Genomic DNA, 17,047 nt, shown 5'->3' with positions numbered 1-17,047 from the left:
AAATTCTGTACCAAAACATGAATTTAATTTTAGTATATTAATAATATAAAATATTTTATATAATCATCCAATTCAATTAGATTTATCTATTTAGGTTATTATTGAAAATAAATTTAAGATACCAACATACAATTACTTTAAATTAAGCAACAATTATCAATACTATATAAGGGACACACTATTCCACTAAGAATGATTGCTATAAGAAATAATTTTCCAATTTTCTATACTAATATTAGAAAGTTTATATAATAATATATAATAATATTATCATGATCAATACTATATGATATCAAAACAAAAAAATATCGTGCTAATATAATATTATTAATATTATATAAATCATCTTTGTATTTATTTTTCTGTGCGTATATAATATTTAATTAACACATTAAGATATATATAATATTTTGTTAATACATATATAATATAAAGTGATTTACAAATTATTATTAATTCGTATATAATGTATAATTAAATTTAATGAATTCAATTAGAATAAATAATAAATTATTTATTTTATTTCAGACTTTATAAATGAATAAATTAATTAACTAATATAACAAATTACAATTAATGTAGTAAATTTAATTAAGTAATATATATTATAATAAATTATGTTAATATTTAAATATCTAATCAAATCAGTTAGCTGATATAATTAAGTCATGGTAATAAATTGTATTGAATGAGTTAAAATAATGAAATCGGGAAATACTCTCCAGAGCATGCCACGTCAGCTCCATCATTAAGTGTAGACATTCGATTTTTATATAATATAATAGATAATAGATTAGCTATCAATGATTTTTTAATGGTGTGAAATTATATCTAATAATCTAGAATCATTTAATTTCCTTTCAATGGTTAAGTGTTGGCCAGGATTTAACAAAAGTGCTAGCTTCCTAGCACTCTTCTTCATTAAAAGTGTAATACTATACTATTAAATAAAGACATTAAAAATGTCTTTTTTTTAGATGTTTACATTTGTCATATTATTATTAGACATTTTTATTAAATTGGTTAATAATTTATCTTTTAATAAATTAGAACAAAATCGGTTTATTATAGTAATAATAATAAACTCAATTGTTTGCATTATAATTATTAGATCCGATTTGATCCGATCGAAGTACACAATCTAAACCAAATATCTTTAAACTTTTTGATAAAAAGACAAATATATCCCTGATTTTTTGTTTTGTGAATATTTAAATCCCTAAAAATTTAAAAATACAATTAAATCTCTAAAAAAAATAGGTTTATCGTTGTTGTTATATAAAAAATCGGTTTTATTCGAATTTGTTAAGAAATTTAAAAAAATCGATTTATTAATACGTCCAATGATAATGCAAGCGTTTTTACAAAAGACGTTTTAAGAGTCTTTATATGAGCATCTCCCTTAAATATAATTTTAGACTATTAAAAATATTAATAATAACTAATTAATGACTATAAATCATGAATGTGGTGGTCCATAGCATTACTGATAATGTTATATTGAATTTATTTAAGAAAAATTTGCAGAAGAAGGACCATGATTAGGTCCCGAGTCCTCCATTGATGGTTGTCAGGTTGTGAGTTAAAGGCATCTGTGTCTGAACGGGTGCTCCACAGCCACAAATGGGAAGGTCTCCTTGCTGCAGCCATGAGCATGTGAGGAAGGGTGCTTGGTCTCTTGAAGAAGATGAGAAGCTGAAAGCATACATTTACACTTATGGCCCTGGAAGCTGGCGCACCTTGCCCGACAAAGCTGGCCTTGAAAGATGTGGAAAGAGTTGCAGACTGAGGTGGTTTAACTACCTCAGACCTGGCATTAAGAGAGGCCGATTGAGCAGAGATGAGGAGCAGACCATCCTAAGACTCCATGCACTTCTTGGCAACAGGTGGTCCGCTATTGCCAAGCACTTGCCTAATCGAACTGACAACGAGATCAAGAACTACTGGAACTCTTCTCTCAACAAGAACAACCACTTATTACACACTCCTCCGCATCACCAGCAGCAGCAGCTTCATGTGCCATGCTTACTCAACAAAATGGCCAATTCCTTCTCTGGCAACCAAGCTGCAAAAGCACTCTTCTCCAAGCTAATGAATGGTGACGAAAAGGGTGAGGCTATTCAAGCCTCTTCTGTTCCAGCAGATCATCACAGTTGGCACTGCGCTGAGTCCTGTAATTCTACATTGAGCTTTCTAGATGACACCATTGCAGAAGCTCCTGAATTTATTCAAATGTTAAGGTATGAGGATGAGAGAATAAGCCTGTACATGCAGGATTTGTAAGGACACTTATCAATGAAAATTAAAATAAAGTTACAATATGTAAAATGTGTGATTGATTGGTGAATGTTGGGATTCTATAGTCCCACAGAAATGCGAGAGTAAGATACATATTTTGAGTACTGAAAAGGATTAGGAAGGGAGGAAATAATATAACAAGACTGAAAAGCTTGTTTCAAACGCATGTTTATAGAAGCTGATTCTGTTGCTTATATCATCACTTCATCTCCCTCTGCCTCTTGCTACTTGGGTCTTCACAAATTCATTCTTAGATGCTATTATGTGCTACTTATTGCTATTTGGTTTTCAATACTTTCTTTGCTAATCATGTTTCAAACCACCACTTCTATTTGCATCCACTTACTTCTTCTCCTTCATCACCTTCTCTAAGTATTTTATTTATGCTAAATTTGGACCTAGAGTTTTTCCTAAAATCACTTATTCGGGTAAACAACTCAATAACAATACAACATATCCTCATATGATTTATTGATTTTCACTCAACAATAATATAATAATATACTAAAAAAGCAAAAAACATTACAATGATAATACATATTTCTATTATGTATTATAATTTTATGATAAAAAAGAATAAGTGAAAATACATTCCATCTCTTTTATAAACATGGCTTCTAATGACTATATATTTTAATATATAGCTAAGAGATTAACATTGAAAAAGAAGAAGAAGATGGAGATAGGCTCGTAAAAGTAAAACTTGCTTATAATTAAGTATGTCTTGACCATTAATTTTAAGTATAGATAAATAATTCTTAACCAGTCAATTTTAAATAACTGTAATTATTAATTATTAATTTTAGTTTAAATAATTATTAATTAATGATAATTAATTAATATGAAGTACAATTAAAAAATATTTGTTGATTTGTTATTGACTAGACAATGAAATTATTTTCATCAACGTTGATTTAATCACCAATATTTTAAATGTTTAATTTTATGAAATTTTGGATGTTTTATAAGACTTTTGTCAATTTGAATTTATAATTTTGAATGTTTGAATATATATGAATTTTCAAATGTTTTAAAATTTGACTGGTGGTTGGAATAACCTATACTATTGTTGTTTTTTTTTTTCAAAAAGTACAATTTATTTTATTTTTCAATTTTTCTCATATTTTTTAATTTGTATGTTGGTGAATCAAATTTTTAGTTTTGGATTTATTTTTGGATATTCTTTTAAGTAGCTTTTTGAATGTTTTTTTGCTATTATGATTGGATTTTGGACTATTATAACTATTTATTTCAATAAATATAATTTTTAGGGTTAAATTTTAAATATTTATTTAGATAGTTTGAAATTTTTAAAATCTATCTTAATAATTTTTATAAGATAGTTTAAGATTAATTAATTTTAAAATTAAAATTTAAGATAATTTTTTATCTTTTTTTTTTCTTCCTGTTAAAAAGACGAAAGTGAAGACTTGAGGTAGAAACTAGACTTGTGGTAGCGGCAAACCTCAAAGTATCCGAAGTGTGATGCCTCCTTCTTCGCCATCAATGGCTTCCACTCTCAGAGCCTACGCCCTCCCTCTCATTCTCTTCGCCTTCGCCATGCTCTACCAGCTTCTCCTCATTCCCAATTATTTCCCCCCTTCCCACTACGACGGTGCTACTCTCTACTCAATCCCCTCCTCCTTCTTCTTCCTTCTTATTATTATTCTTCAAAAACATAAACTTTTTTTTTTGTGATTTGCTGATCATAGTGCTCAAAATCGACACCTATAGTCCGGTGGACAAAGTCAGAGACTCTTACCACACTCTTCAATCCAACTGGTATTTTTCCATCTCCTCACTCTCCTGTTTTCTGAAATTATTAGCTCTCAAAGTAATTGGTAACCTTGTCACCTGCATTCTCTGCACTCTCAGGAATTCGAGTCCCCAAGTTCCTGATACTTGTCAGTTCTTAAAGGTTCGTTTTTTGCAACTTATTTGTGTGCTTTTATGGTTTCGTTCCGAGTAATGCATATGGTTTACAATGGTTTTGTTTCTGTAATTCGTTTTAATCGTAGCATGATTTACAGATTCAATATGCTTATGAGTTGCTGACAAATCCCTCGTGGAAAAGAGATTATGACCTATTTGGGATTGATGATCAACTTGTAAGTATTTCTTTCTCATTCTTTGAAGACATGTGCATGTTTTCTACAATTGTTCCCTGCTTGTTTCTCTTATAATGTGGTCTATTGGTGGTAGCATATTCTTGAGAATGCCAGCAAGAATTGTGCTGGAAAACGCATTTCGGAATTGGATCTCCCTCTACTAGATGTCCCTCCTCCTTCTGGTTAGTTAACACTCCAACGTGATTGATGAGAATTTATATAGATCCTTTTAGTAGGATATAAGACAGGCAAAATATTTTAATTTTGATTTACATTGTTTTAACCTCTCAGGGCCTATTGATCATTCTCATAAAGTCATTACCGCACTAGACTTCCAGTCTATATTTCCAGTTACAAAGCCATGGCTAATTCAGGTATATTCAGCATAGAATATACTGATATATTTTAATTTCCTATCGTTACGATTATTGCATTTCACTGTTAGAATTCCTTTCAGTTGAATTTTATTAATGAGCATTCGAGTTTGTGAATGTTCAGTTTTGTATTTTTCAAATATCTCAAGCATCATGTATTGGTTTCTTCCTGTGACAATATGCTGGCAAATGAGTTGTTTTGTCATTACTTTATCTCTAAGATTTGGAAACTAAGAACTCTATTGGTTCACATTTGTAACTTTGAATGCTTAATTAATTTATAGCAAGTTTACTTTTGGGTTTGTAGCTGTCTCTCAAAAGATAGGTTTGATTGATCTTGCCTTTTCAAACTCTGTATCACTCTCTTGCCTGATTCCACAATTTTTAATTTCTTTATTGTTTCATTGATGCCTGACTTGATATCCATGCTAAATGCATTTGAATCAGTTATATTCATCGGGGAGCAAACGCTGTGCTCAATTTTCAGAATCCTGGAATAAAATTGGTATGTTTATTGATGATGAACTCCTGTTTGTTTGTTATTATTATTATTATTATTATTATTATTATTATTATTATTATTATTATTATTAGAAACTACATGTTTGTTTCATAATGAAAGGATATTTTTGTATTGAGTGATTGTGCCTTTTCCGTTTCTCCCTTTTTGTGGAGGGCTTCTTCATCCAAAATGATGGCAGGGTACCAATCTATTTTTCTTCCGTTTTTCTTGGGAAGAAGATTTTCCTTTCTTAAAGAGATATGCAAACATTAACTCAATTAATTGAGCTTAACTCAATCTCAAAAGCTTGCTGCATGTAGAGGGTTGTCCAAATACTTATAAATGCTATCATCTTTAAGTGATTTAGGACTCTTACCATTATATCGCTCACTACTATATGGATGAGATGATTCTGACTAATTCCTTTGCATTTAGCTTCTCTATTGCATCCGTTTGCAAATACTGGTATGGTGGAACTTGGTGAGGTGCAATTAGCCGTCTACCTAGCTGATAAAAGATCAACAGGAAAACCTTACTTCAGAAATGGTATGTGCTGAATACAGTCAAAGTTCTAGTTTTGAATTGAGAGAAGGATCATGTCTGGCTTATCTTGACATACTGAACTATTCAGGAATTCCATATCTTCTTGCTATTCCTCCCGGATGCCGTGATGTAAAATGTTTTAGTAGGTGAGTTTTACTTTAAGACCTGGATTTGACAATAGTGGCAACTGCAATTTTATAAATCCTTTAACACTCAATTGTCAGCAGATATATTTAACATCGATGGTTACACATTATTACATACATGTTACATGATTTCTTCCCACATAGGTTTGATGGAGAGCTTACTGTGGACAAGGTTACAAATTGGTTTGCAACAACTGTACTGGCTTTACCTCAAATTAACTACTACTCGAAGGAGTCACTGGTAATTTTTCTGAACTCTAAAGATATAATACTGCTCGTTTGTGTCAATGTGCAAAGCAGAGTTCTCTATCTCTCAAAATAAAAATGTCTGTGGTAGTGATACAATCCTTTAAACACTGGTGATTTTGGCGGCAAACCACAGTGGTTGTTGGAGAATTAAGTTGCTAAAGAAAAATATCACGGCGGAGCAAGGTGACTAACAAAAGAGAGGATGTGATTGGTTACAATAAAATAATTAAAAAAGCATTACATCAGCCTTTAGTTATCGTATTGGCAATGAAGAAAGGAGAAGCATAGTTCATGGTACTGGTCTGTTAAACACAACTGAAACCTAAATAGGGTTCATATAGTAAATATGAAGATTAATTCACCCTTGCACTTGATTTCCTTTTGGCATTATAATTCGTCTTTGCTTAGAGTTCTATGGTTACTGAGTGGAAGTTTATTTTAAAACTTTCAAAATATTTCAGGTGCCAAAACTTTTTGGAAAGAGTAGTCATCATAAGGTACAATTCCCTTTCTTATTGCCACATGCTGATTTCAAAATGTTTGATTCGTTGGTTTTCTAACGCAAATATTGTTTTATAAAGGACATTAATGGTTTAGTTTCTGCGGACCCTTGGTTTATAGGTAAAAGTAATATTTTTCACAAAATCTGGGGAACGTGCTGCTCCATTTATTCGACAAGCAGCAAAAGACTATTGGGATTATGCTTCATTCGCATTCATTCTTTGGCGGGAAGAGGAGTCTTCCTATTGGATGGGAGCGTAAGTGATGATTTTTACAAAAATTAATCTTGTCAACAGATTATTCTATGTACTACTTTTCCATGTAGATGGTGATACACAGTTTTGAATATTTATGTTCACTAGCTTATTGATTCATTGCATGACCTTGTATGATGTATTTAATTGTTTGTTCATTCTTTAAAAAAAAAAAAATTTCAGATTTGGCGTAGAATCTGCACCTGCTGTCGTATTTCTTAAAGACCCAGGTGTCAAACCTGTTGTGCACCATGGTCTGTTTTTTCCTTCTCATACTACCCAAGAACCATTTGATCTAACCTCTCCTTTTAATTTGACTGACTATCTGTGCATTCTATGCTACAGGTTCAGTAGACAATTCATTTTTCTTGAAGATGATGGAAAATAATAAACAGCAAGGTAGAAATAGATTTATAGTTTGGCACATACATAATCTTAAACTGGATTGGTTTGACGTAAGATATTTTTGGAATAAGCCAAGTATGGTTTGATTCTTGTACAATAAGTACACTGTAGAACTTTCGGTTGCTGGAAATGTTGGTATCTTATTCATCGGAAAAAAAGGAAAAAAGCAAAAAATAAAAAATAAAAAATAAAAAATCTGAGCGAACCTTGTTTATAGAAAATGACTTCATAAGGTTTGACTAATTTTTGGATTTAATGAATAATCTGGGTTGTACTATTACTCTTAAGACTTTCAATCTTCATTTTTTTTTTTATTTGTAAATTAGGTTCTTATTGAATAAGCCCTAATCTAGCTAGTGTGTTGCATTTTTCCCTCTTCTTTCTTCTTTCAGAGCTTCCTCAATTAAGAAGTGTGACATCAATGGAGCTTGGTTGTGATCCCCATGGCTATTCTCGTGCTGGATATGATACAATTATTTGGTATTGCGCTATTGCAGTAGGAAGGCCAGGTCTTGCGCTGAACAAAATGCGTGAAGTATGTACTTTTGTCTTTGATGCAGTCACAAAGTCAATTTTTTCATTATGTACACTAAGAATTATGCTTATTTGGGTTCCATAAAACAGGCCTCTCCCTGTTGCCTTTGTTAAGATACCTCGGATCTGACAAGGCAATCTATATGACTATGCCACTAGATTCATACTTTTCTTTGTTTGAGATGTACAAAGAACATAGCAAAATTTGTGTATTTTGCACATTCTTTTGTAATCAGGGATTAGTTTTCTAGGGTATGTGCGTTATGTATTGGTTATAGTTACACATTTTATCATTATTTTTTTCATGATGTTTGCTTTGTAGAACTAGATTTTTGTCTTTTAAAGAAGCATTTGTTATCATGCTTGGAAGAGGTTGTAATTCAGATCCACAGACTATGTGCAGGGTCAAAGAAACATTGTCTAAGCCTAATGAGGCAGATGCATCATCTGACAATCAAACCTTAGCTCCAGCTGTGGAGGTAATTAAAAGAAAGCGGTTGACGTTTGCTTGGCTTGATGGTGAAAAGCAAAAGGTAATCCTTTTGTTTTACGTTTGATTTTTTACTTCCTTTTGTAGCTTGTTTGAATGCAGTGCACTTTCTTCCTCGTCTTTGCAACTATTTCTAGCCTGAGCTATTAACGAAATATATTTCCATAGGATTTTTGTCGATTTTACCTTGGTCCGGCTAGCGAGCAGACTTGTGGACAACACACGGGCGTTGATGATATTCCTCAGTTATTTATTATTCGTTACCTGAGGAATAGCAGTGCTATGGATACCAAGACACAGGAAAAACCGACATGGAAATCTCTGCTGATGAAAGATCTAGAGGGTGAACATGATCAAGCAGGCCAGTTTGTAGCTAGATATAAGGGTGCAAGTGATATCTCAGAGGTTTGTTCTTCTACACTGAAATTTCCACATCGCAAATGGTGCTTTGTATGATGTTTGTCTGCCATTAGTTTGGCATTTCTTTTATAACTTATCTAAAATTATGATGTTAAATCCAGTTTTTCTCATTATATATATATATATATTTTGCTTTTCTCCAGATAAGCCAATGGATTGCAAGTATAATAAAAGATGGTGACACAAGAGAATTACCATTCTTTGTAAGTCTTTTTTATGTTTTAACTTACAACTTTTGCTTGTTTAGCACCATATAACATAGGGACATAACTTGGGATGCTTCCTCTGCCTCCTTAAATCAATTATTTGTTTTTGAATTCTGGTCAATTGCTGTATTCAAAGACTTCATCTGCTTATGTGATTATAGTTTCATGAATGTCATTCATTTTGATGCATTTAAATGAGAGATAGGTATTGATGGGGTCAAATTCTTTATCGTTTTCTTATTTCATTTCCGTGGCATCTTCACAGACACTACGAACTCCAGCTCTTGTTCCAGATGACAAAGATCCTGGTTGGTCCAGAACTGCGCAAAAGGTTCCTTTGGAAAATCTCAAGCAGAGGATTCAGGGTGTTGTTAGAGGACTTTTGGTTTACCAAGAGGATCCAAGAATTGGTCCTTTCTTGCTTCTGGGAGCATTAATTTCTATGGGTTCCATCTGGTTCCGAAGGAACCAAGCTCAGACATCTGAATCAAATCCACAAAGTCAACCAAGTTCTGAGGTAATTTTTTTGGCTAAATCTTGCATAGCAGAACATGTATCACATTCTGGTATTTTTTCACATCTTTGGTTTTGGAAAATAATTCAACATTTTATAAGGAGAAAAAGTAATACAGGGAATGTACTATCTCTGCCTTTCATTATGACAGGAACCTTCCCAGGATGAAAGAAATCAGAGACCAAGAGATGGTCTCCGAAGGCGGCAAACTAAAGATTCGACTAAAAATCAGCATCCTTCTATGACGGATTCGGAACCAAAGGGTGCTTATCAAATACCACTTTCAGATTCTGAATCTGAGTAGTTTCAACATGGTTTCTCCTTGAAGGAAAGTAGCTTTTCAAGACACAGTGCTATATGGTCTGAACTCTAATTAGGCTCCTAGTTGAAGCCTTTAGAACATGATACTAGGCTGTCAGCATGTCAACTCGAGATTAGGGCATATACTACTGATGTCACGCTGATTAGAAGCTAACTTGATTTTCTTTGTACATAGATGTTATTAAACTTTCCTGCTCCGATCATAGAAATTTATTTGAATTTGCTGTTTCGATTAAAACATTTACTCACTCAAATGGTTTAGTTCTTTAAGCTTGGTGCCTACAAAATTGAGAGCTCTATGGAGTGAGCGTATATGACGTGTGCAAAAGGCTTTAATAATAGTTGATAGAAGTAACTCAAAAGATGAAAAATAGTAAATGACACTGTGGAGTGGAGTCTTTTAGATTCCAATTAATCTTATTACAGTTAAAGACAAATTTCATTCACTCAATTTTATTTTATTTTTTTTAGAACAAATATGGGACTATTTAAAATGACAGAGTGATAGCATTAATACCCTATGTAGTAAGTTAAGACCTGACACTATAAAATTTTGATAACATATGAACATGAAATTAAAAAAAAAAGGATAAAATAAAGTTGAGTTTCAACATTGTGCATAGAAAAACGAAAATGACAAATATTATGGGGAAAAGATAAAATAAGAAACAAGAAAGATGGACATGACAAATCCTGTAAAATTTACACATAATAAAATATAATCCATTAGACCATTATCTTTCATCTTTCTTCGTTTAGTTTTTGATGGGTGAATAGACAATAACGGGCCGATCAATAGAGTAGCCCAATGAGGCTCATGGAAGGATAGTATCGTAATACCCAAGTTCTAAAACACATGAAAATAGTGAAAAAAAAAAAATGGGAATGCGATTCTCCACTGCCACTGGAGTAAGACTAAAAACTCATCGCTCTTGTTCCCATCACGCAAAAATCAAATAGCAATCTTCTTGTTTTAGCTTCTAGTTTCGCATCGTGTAGATTACTGCTTTCAGGTGATTTTTTATTTTCCAGCTGATTTGTCCCATTTGTTACTCTGTTTTACGATGCGTTTTTTCATTTGTCCCCTTTCTGTTTTGCTCGAGAAGAATGGGAAAAGACTCAAAGCCAAAGGAGTCTGGAAAGGGAAAGGGGAAACAAGCAGCAAGTGGAAGTGATGAGAATGCTTCTAAGGGCAAAGGAAAAGGTGCCAAAAGTGCAGATGGGCTTGGTACCTGCACCTATGTCAAAGGTAGCATATGATTTGCCACTTTATTGGATTTTTCTATCGCTGCTGGTGTATTCATATTAAATGCTTTTTATTTGGTGCAGCAAGGCACATCCTGTGTGAGAAGCAAGGTAAGATTAATGAGGCATACAAGAAGCTGCAGGATGGTTGGCTTGAAAATGGAGATAAGGTCCCACCAGCAGAGTTTGCAAAGGTAATTTTCTTTGAGTTTAATTGCATTTGGTAGGGTTCTTAAGTTAGTGGGTGGTCTGTTCAAACATCATTTGCTAATGTAGCATTAGCAATATATGATTCCATATATCTGCATCATTTGTTCATATTTCTTTTTAAGTTGTTATTGAGTTTTCAGTTCATTGTGGGACTAAGAATCTTATTTTGGCTTGAGTATCATAAGCATGAATATTTTCCTTCAAAATTGCTCCAGGGATTGGTGCAGAATTCTTGGAAAGAAGAAATAGGAATCTATTCATTTAGAATAAACTACCCCATTGCTGACCACGAAAGATTTAAATACCCACCATTCTAACCATGAAATATGTAAACTAGCTTGACACCTACAAGAGATTGGATTATTTTGACAAAACTACCCAAAATGAGTAGTTTAAGGGTAGTTTTGCAAAACCAATCCAATCTCGTATGGATATCGAGTTTGTTATATCTTTCATGGTTAGACTTGCGAGTGCTTGAGTCTTTCATAGTTGGAAATAGTAGTTTATTCGTTCATTAAAATTTCTCTACACGTATAAATGTTTTTCCGTTTCAATTGTTTTACATCTAGAATATTTCACTCTGCAAACAGGTAGCCCAGGAATATTCTGAATGTCCATCAGGAAAGAAGGGTGGAGACCTTGGATGGTTTCCACGAGGAAAGATGGCTGGACCGTTTCAGGATGTAGCATTTGCCACGCCTATTGGAGTCACCAGTGCTCCATTCAAGTCAACGTATATCCCTTTAACTCATTGTTATTCCCTTGATTTCCACTCCTCACACAAGCACCTAGCTCCTTCTCTTCCTCTATTTAGGCAGATATGTTAATGATTGTTTTGATAATGATGTATTGATGTTGCAGGCATGGGTACCATATTATATTATGTGAAGGAAGGAAGAACTGATCACTGAATAAGAACAAAGCTGAATTTCCATGGCTTTGAAACCCTAAACTGTTGTATGATTGGGTGTTGGTTCCTTTTCTTTTTGTGAATGTGGTTTGATAAGTTAAACCAACAGATTTGCCGTATGCACAATGATCTTGCTTTCGACTACCTGGATAATTGACAGCATCTATGTCACTCTGGATGGTTTTTCACTTTTGCTTCCCAAGCTTGGATGTTGATACATGATAGATTTTGCAACTATCTTAATTAGAATTTCCTTCTGCCCCTTTCATATTTCTCCTCTATTTTTCGTGTCTGCTTTTGCTATAATTTAAAAAGGAAGAAATGTAGTAAGCAACTTTGCTTAGAAGAAACATGTTGTTCCTCGAGTGATCCACCATGTGTTAAACACGACGAAGAAAAAATGAATGAAATTTAAAAAATTTACCATCCTGAAGCACACCCCAAACAGAGTGACAGAGGTTATGTCCAGTGATAAAAAGTCATCTTGATCCTATTTTATGGAACGAACCTGGATCCTATGTTATGTTTAGTCAGTGCAAGTCATCATTCATCGACTTCACTTTGAGGTTTCGAAATGATCCAACTGGCAACATCATTTTACCTCGATTATAATCTGATATGAAACGCATACAACTGCCTAAACTTGCTAATATTCAAAGAAGGAACGACTGAACTAAAACAACTAAAGGATGGTTTATCACATTCAAATCACCATAACCGTTTCAAGAGAAGCTCAGCTGTGTTGTACTATTGTTTGCCTCAGAGAACTAACGATGTGCCAGTATTTGTCAAGAGAGCATAACTTCATGCAATTTAGTTTATCGTCCTAAAATAGTAATGGCACACATATTTATATTATATAGTTTGCGCATATAACAATATAAAGATTAAAAAGAATAACTAATTCTATTGTACAACAAAATTTGCAAAACTTTCAGCTGAGTTGACAGGCACAAAAGCATGCACAAGCATAGCTTGCTACGCATAGTTATGTACAAGCTTAAGACCCCAGCTCATATCCTCACAGTGCCTAACATGTGGAACAAGTTTACCGGTGTCAATTCCTTTCTTAGCCTTGCAGTCATAAAAGGGAGGAGCATGGAAACATGGCTCCATCGACATAGCACGTTGACAAGGAGGATCTGGAGCTGTTTTATTCTCAGGCTTGTATAGTATCCATGGTTTTAAACCTCCCAGTCCCTGTGCCACATAGCCAAAAGTAGACCATGAGCTAGTAACCAACACATCGGTTAAGCTTAAGAGGTACATTTCTGCCCAAGCTTTTTGGTTGTGCATCTGATTCTCAGTTTGTTGATATCCTTCATGGCTTGGCTGGAAAACGCCAACTGCTTCTCCCGTCGTGGTGGGAAATTCCCAGTACATATCTCTGACCTTTTCGGAATAACCAGAGCTTAAGGATGTCATGAGTACTGCTTTCGACTTCGGCTTTCCTGATGAACTAATACTAGCCTGCTTCCTGTTAACATCGGGTAATAGATTCTCCTTGAAAACACAAGCTAAGATCTGATCCAATACATGTTGAAATGGACCTGTTCCGGTGTCAAACACTCTAATCTGTATGCCTACTCTCTCATCCACATTAGCTAAATAAGCTTCATAGTATCTAATGACTAGTCCCCATACTCTATTTGTGGGGTGGAACAGATACCTAGCTAAGAAATGGAAAACTGTTTCCCTATTTGGAAACAGCTGATTCAGTTCCTGCTCAAAAGACGGCATCAAGAATAGCGACGGAACGAAGTAATTATCTGTTCTGACTAATAACCAAGGTACCTGATCAAGAAAACGTTGGTCTTCATCGCAGAAGAATAGCTTGTCTTGATCGTCATAGTCATGCGCTAGATGAAGGTACACAAAAGAAGGGACTGCAGATGCTGTAACTGATTTATCCTTGATCATTTTCCCATAGCAGTGAGCAGATTTCTGATTGAGATCATGGAATTGAGCACGAAGAGGGAAATCGGGAGGAAGGAACCAGGAAGCGTCTGGGAAGGGCTCGCAAAAGAGATCAGTCATGTCAAGTCCCGGATCAATCAAGAGAACACGGTTGGTGAGGAGAGCATAAAGGAATGCAGAAGCAATGGTCAATATCCTATTCCCTAAACCGCTGTATGAAATCCACACTACATATTTACAAGCAGCCGAAGATGACTGGCTTGGGACGCCGGACCTCAGATCTTTCACTGTTTTATTGTAGGATTGAGTATAAGGTCCACATTCTCTGTGGAGCGCTTCATATTTTCTTAATCTAGAAATGAGGTATGAAGAAGGTTTTGCTGATAATCCTTTGCGGTTAATGAGCGAATCATATCTGCTTAGACAAGAGGTTTCATCGAATCCAGCAGGTAGAAGACCAGCAAGCAGCTTATCTGTTTGAGCATCGTCACTCCAACCTAGCAGCAATCAGAAAACAGGAAATGAGTTGTAAAGTGTAAACCCTACCTAGATCACAAGGGAAAAGCAAGAAGAAGAAGCGTACGGGGCACAGATATGGGGACGGCGTCGGAGGGAGGATCTCGAAGGACGAGGGAGAGGGAGAAGACGACGGAGAGGATGATTGTGGAGAAGACGCACAAACCGGCGAGGCGCATCATTATCCTGGAAGGGCATTTCTTCTGCTCCTGATGATTCCTGTGTTGAACCCTCTTCATCAACAACCACTGCTGCACTCGCCACTTTCCTTCTCTTCTTCGATCTCAATCACACACAACTTGCACTCGTCACCACGCTATTTTCGGGATTCCTTCCTTCTATACAACTAACTCACTCTTGCTATATATTTTCCAACAATTTTAATTCGATTAAATAAATAAAATTACCACTAGCACTATGTTAATATGTTCTCCTGGAAAGAAGGGGAAAAAAGAAAGAGAGGATCAAAGAAGCTTAATGTATTTTACTTTTACCTTATTTAAAAACTCACAAGCTACTATTGTGTCATTAATCTTGGAGGTTAATTTTGACGTATTATTAGTTTATTATGCCATAACCATACCTTTCAATTTTGATAAACTAAGCTGGCAGAAAATTCACCTCGAGCCTTTGACAAAGAGCTTGTTACCTTAATTGAAAGGTGTCATTTGATGATAAATATTATCATTTTTCTTTTCATGGTTACAAAGTTTGTTTACAACTTAACAGCTTTGCTGAATTTGCTTCTATATCTAAACGACCCTTTCATAGGTATTCTGATTAGCAAGGTATATCTTTCCCTCTTCTAAGGATTATTGACAATTACAAATTCACCAACTCCACTTGTCACCTCAATGGAACTGCAACCAGGAGCTCTTGATTGTTTGATCTGATTCCTAGCAATCATCTTGTTATTCCACATCCTTTTATCTGCATAAATATTGGACAAAGCAACACTATCACCCACATAGTCAGGGTCCAACTTGAGCAGTTTCTCCCGAGCTTCTGCAGCTAGCTCCAGTTCACCATGGAGGCTGCAAGCCCCCAGCAAGGTTCGCCAAATGACTGCATTAGACTGCACCGGCATCTCCATAATAAAGTAATATGCGTCTTTTAGACAACCACCTCTACATAAAAGATCCACCATGCAGCCAAAGTGGGCCTCTCTAGGCCGAATGCCGTAATCCTCGGTCATACTTCTGAAATGTTGCTTCCCTTCCTCAACCAATCCTGCATGGCTGCAAGCCATTAAAACTCCTATGAAGGTTACATCGTTTGGGACTATGTTGAAGCCCGTGTTCATTTCTGAGAAAAGCTCAAGAGCTTCATATGCTTGACCATGCAGCGCATGCCCCACAATCATGGACGTCCAAGTTGTGACATCTTTGATCTTTGTGCTGTCAAACAATCTCCTTGCTGTAGTGATATCCCCACATTTAGCATACATGTTAATGAGAGCATTATTCAAGCACAAATCTATTTTCAGTCCTCCATTGCGCCGGATGAAATTATGAATCGAATTACCCAGTTCCAGTGCCCCAGTATCAGCACATGCGGAGAGAGCAACTGTTACTGTGACTTGATCAGGTTCGACATTGTCCATCTGCATCATCCTGAACGTCTCTAAGGCTTTGTTGGGTTTATGATTGTCAACATATGCAGAAATCAAAGAGGTCCAACATATAATGTTCTTAGTGGGCATTTCATCAAATACTTGGTGGGCACTGCACAGGTTTCCCCCTTCAGCATACACTTTCAGAAGTGATGTCTGGAGTTGGACTATGTCTTTGTATCCAAATTTTGTGATGAGACCATGCAATTGTTTTCCATGGATTGAGGAATGTTTCTTGTTGCAGGCTTTGAGGGCAAACAGGAAAGTGAAGCTGTCTATTGAGTTGAAAGTGGTTCTTTCTCTCATCAAATATCTGAAGTGTAGCAGCACTTTGGTGGGGTTGTTGCCATCAAGGTACTTCTTAAGGGTCTGGTTTGGCTTTGGTGGCTTGAGAATATTGTGGAACTGGGCTTTGCGATTCGACGTAGACATGGGTACATAAACCAACTTGTTCACACTCCTTTGAACCAAAGGGGTGAACCATTTCGAGGGTGTCATGAATGAACCGTGTAAGTGACTCACAAATACGAAACAACAATGCTAAGTGGTTAGGTTAATGTACTGCTTCAACTTGCCAAGCAATCTTATTCTGACGTCCTTTTATTTTTGCAATTCTTTGTACATGGAAAATCTGATATCATGCACTGATGAATATACTTTCGTTGACACTTTTGGCCAGTATTCATAGCAGAAATGTTCTATTTTTTCATTTTTATTTTTATTTTATTGTTTGTCGAAACCACAGATATCCTCCTACTGGGCAATCATTCTA

At 35.0% G+C, this 17,047-nt stretch overlaps 5 protein-coding genes across 5 annotated transcripts; 3 read left to right on the top strand and 2 right to left on the bottom strand.

The window, feature by feature from the left end:
• Positions 1 to 1,369: 1,369 nt before the first annotated feature.
• LOC112708224 (transcription factor MYB106) lies at positions 1,370 to 2,492 on the top strand. The gene has a single exon (XM_025760407.3). The coding sequence runs from the start codon at positions 1,624 to 1,626 to the stop codon at positions 2,281 to 2,283; it is 660 nt and encodes a 219-aa protein (XP_025616192.1). The 5' UTR covers positions 1,370 to 1,623; the 3' UTR covers positions 2,284 to 2,492.
• A 1,233-nt stretch (positions 2,493 to 3,725) lies between these two features.
• Positions 3,726 to 10,135, top strand: LOC112708223 (uncharacterized). Its single transcript, XM_025760405.3, has 20 exons — positions 3,726 to 3,913; positions 4,011 to 4,080; positions 4,174 to 4,216; positions 4,329 to 4,406; positions 4,501 to 4,588; positions 4,698 to 4,780; positions 5,228 to 5,285; positions 5,718 to 5,828; positions 5,914 to 5,971; positions 6,116 to 6,212; positions 6,682 to 6,717; positions 6,842 to 6,978; positions 7,159 to 7,229; positions 7,321 to 7,374; positions 7,773 to 7,915; positions 8,307 to 8,447; positions 8,573 to 8,809; positions 8,968 to 9,027; positions 9,296 to 9,547; positions 9,696 to 10,135. Exons 1-20 carry the CDS (start codon positions 3,784 to 3,786, stop codon positions 9,846 to 9,848), a joined length of 2,100 nt encoding a protein of 699 aa, XP_025616190.1. The 5' UTR covers positions 3,726 to 3,783; the 3' UTR covers positions 9,849 to 10,135.
• Positions 10,136 to 10,693: 558 nt separating this feature from the next.
• Positions 10,694 to 12,493, top strand: LOC112708221 (uncharacterized). Its single transcript, XM_025760403.3, has 5 exons — positions 10,694 to 10,878; positions 10,972 to 11,114; positions 11,195 to 11,304; positions 11,911 to 12,053; positions 12,182 to 12,493. The coding sequence occupies exons 2-5, from the start codon at positions 10,973 to 10,975 to the stop codon at positions 12,222 to 12,224; spliced, it is 438 nt and encodes a 145-aa protein (XP_025616188.1). The 5' UTR covers positions 10,694 to 10,878; position 10,972; the 3' UTR covers positions 12,225 to 12,493.
• Positions 12,494 to 13,047: 554 nt separating this feature from the next.
• On the bottom strand, positions 13,048 to 15,002 carry LOC112708219 (galactoside 2-alpha-L-fucosyltransferase). Its single transcript, XM_025760401.2, has 2 exons — positions 14,731 to 15,002; positions 13,048 to 14,644 (listed from the first exon to the last, which is right to left on the bottom strand). Exons 1-2 carry the CDS (start codon positions 14,900 to 14,902, stop codon positions 13,209 to 13,211), a joined length of 1,608 nt encoding a protein of 535 aa, XP_025616186.1. The 5' UTR covers positions 14,903 to 15,002; the 3' UTR covers positions 13,048 to 13,208.
• A 309-nt stretch (positions 15,003 to 15,311) lies between these two features.
• Positions 15,312 to 16,773, bottom strand: LOC112708220 (putative pentatricopeptide repeat-containing protein At1g74400). The gene has a single exon (XM_025760402.3). The coding sequence runs from the start codon at positions 16,771 to 16,773 to the stop codon at positions 15,469 to 15,471; it is 1,305 nt and encodes a 434-aa protein (XP_025616187.1). The 3' UTR covers positions 15,312 to 15,468.
• Positions 16,774 to 17,047: the final 274 nt, after the last annotated feature.

This window comes from Arachis hypogaea, chromosome 8 (assembly GCF_003086295.3).
Source record: "Arachis hypogaea cultivar Tifrunner chromosome 8, arahy.Tifrunner.gnm2.J5K5, whole genome shotgun sequence".
NCBI lineage: Eukaryota > Viridiplantae > Streptophyta > Magnoliopsida > Fabales > Fabaceae > Arachis > Arachis hypogaea.
The sequence above is the reverse complement of the archived record's forward strand: the minus strand, read 5'-3'. Positions and strand labels throughout refer to the sequence as shown.

What these genes read in the sequence shown, in the direction of transcription:
- LOC112708224 (XM_025760407.3), top strand. Translation starts at nt 1,624, where the DNA reads ATGGGAAGGTCTCCTTGCTGCAGCCATGAGCATGTGAGGAAGGGTGCT.
- LOC112708223 (XM_025760405.3), top strand. Translation starts at nt 3,784, where the DNA reads ATGCCTCCTTCTTCGCCATCAATGGCTTCCACTCTCAGAGCCTACGCC. An exon ending in ATACTTGTCAGTTCTTAAAG is followed by an intron (nt 4,217 to 4,328) that starts GTTCGTTTTTTG and finishes CATGATTTACAG; the next exon opens with ATTCAATATGCTTATGAGTT. An exon ending in ACTACTCGAAGGAGTCACTG is followed by an intron (nt 6,213 to 6,681) that starts GTAATTTTTCTG and finishes AAAATATTTCAG; the next exon opens with GTGCCAAAACTTTTTGGAAA.
- LOC112708221 (XM_025760403.3), top strand. Translation starts at nt 10,973, where the DNA reads ATGGGAAAAGACTCAAAGCCAAAGGAGTCTGGAAAGGGAAAGGGGAAA. An exon ending in TACCTGCACCTATGTCAAAG is followed by an intron (nt 11,115 to 11,194) that starts GTAGCATATGAT and finishes TATTTGGTGCAG; the next exon opens with CAAGGCACATCCTGTGTGAG. An exon ending in AGTGCTCCATTCAAGTCAAC is followed by an intron (nt 12,054 to 12,181) that starts GTATATCCCTTT and finishes TTGATGTTGCAG; the next exon opens with GCATGGGTACCATATTATAT.
- LOC112708219 (XM_025760401.2), bottom strand. Translation starts at nt 14,902, where the DNA reads ATGAAGAGGGTTCAACACAGGAATCATCAGGAGCAGAAGAAATGCCCT. An exon ending in CGTCCCCATATCTGTGCCCC is followed by an intron (nt 14,645 to 14,730) that starts GTACGCTTCTTC and finishes GATTGCTGCTAG; the next exon opens with GTTGGAGTGACGATGCTCAA.
- LOC112708220 (XM_025760402.3), bottom strand. Translation starts at nt 16,773, where the DNA reads ATGACACCCTCGAAATGGTTCACCCCTTTGGTTCAAAGGAGTGTGAAC.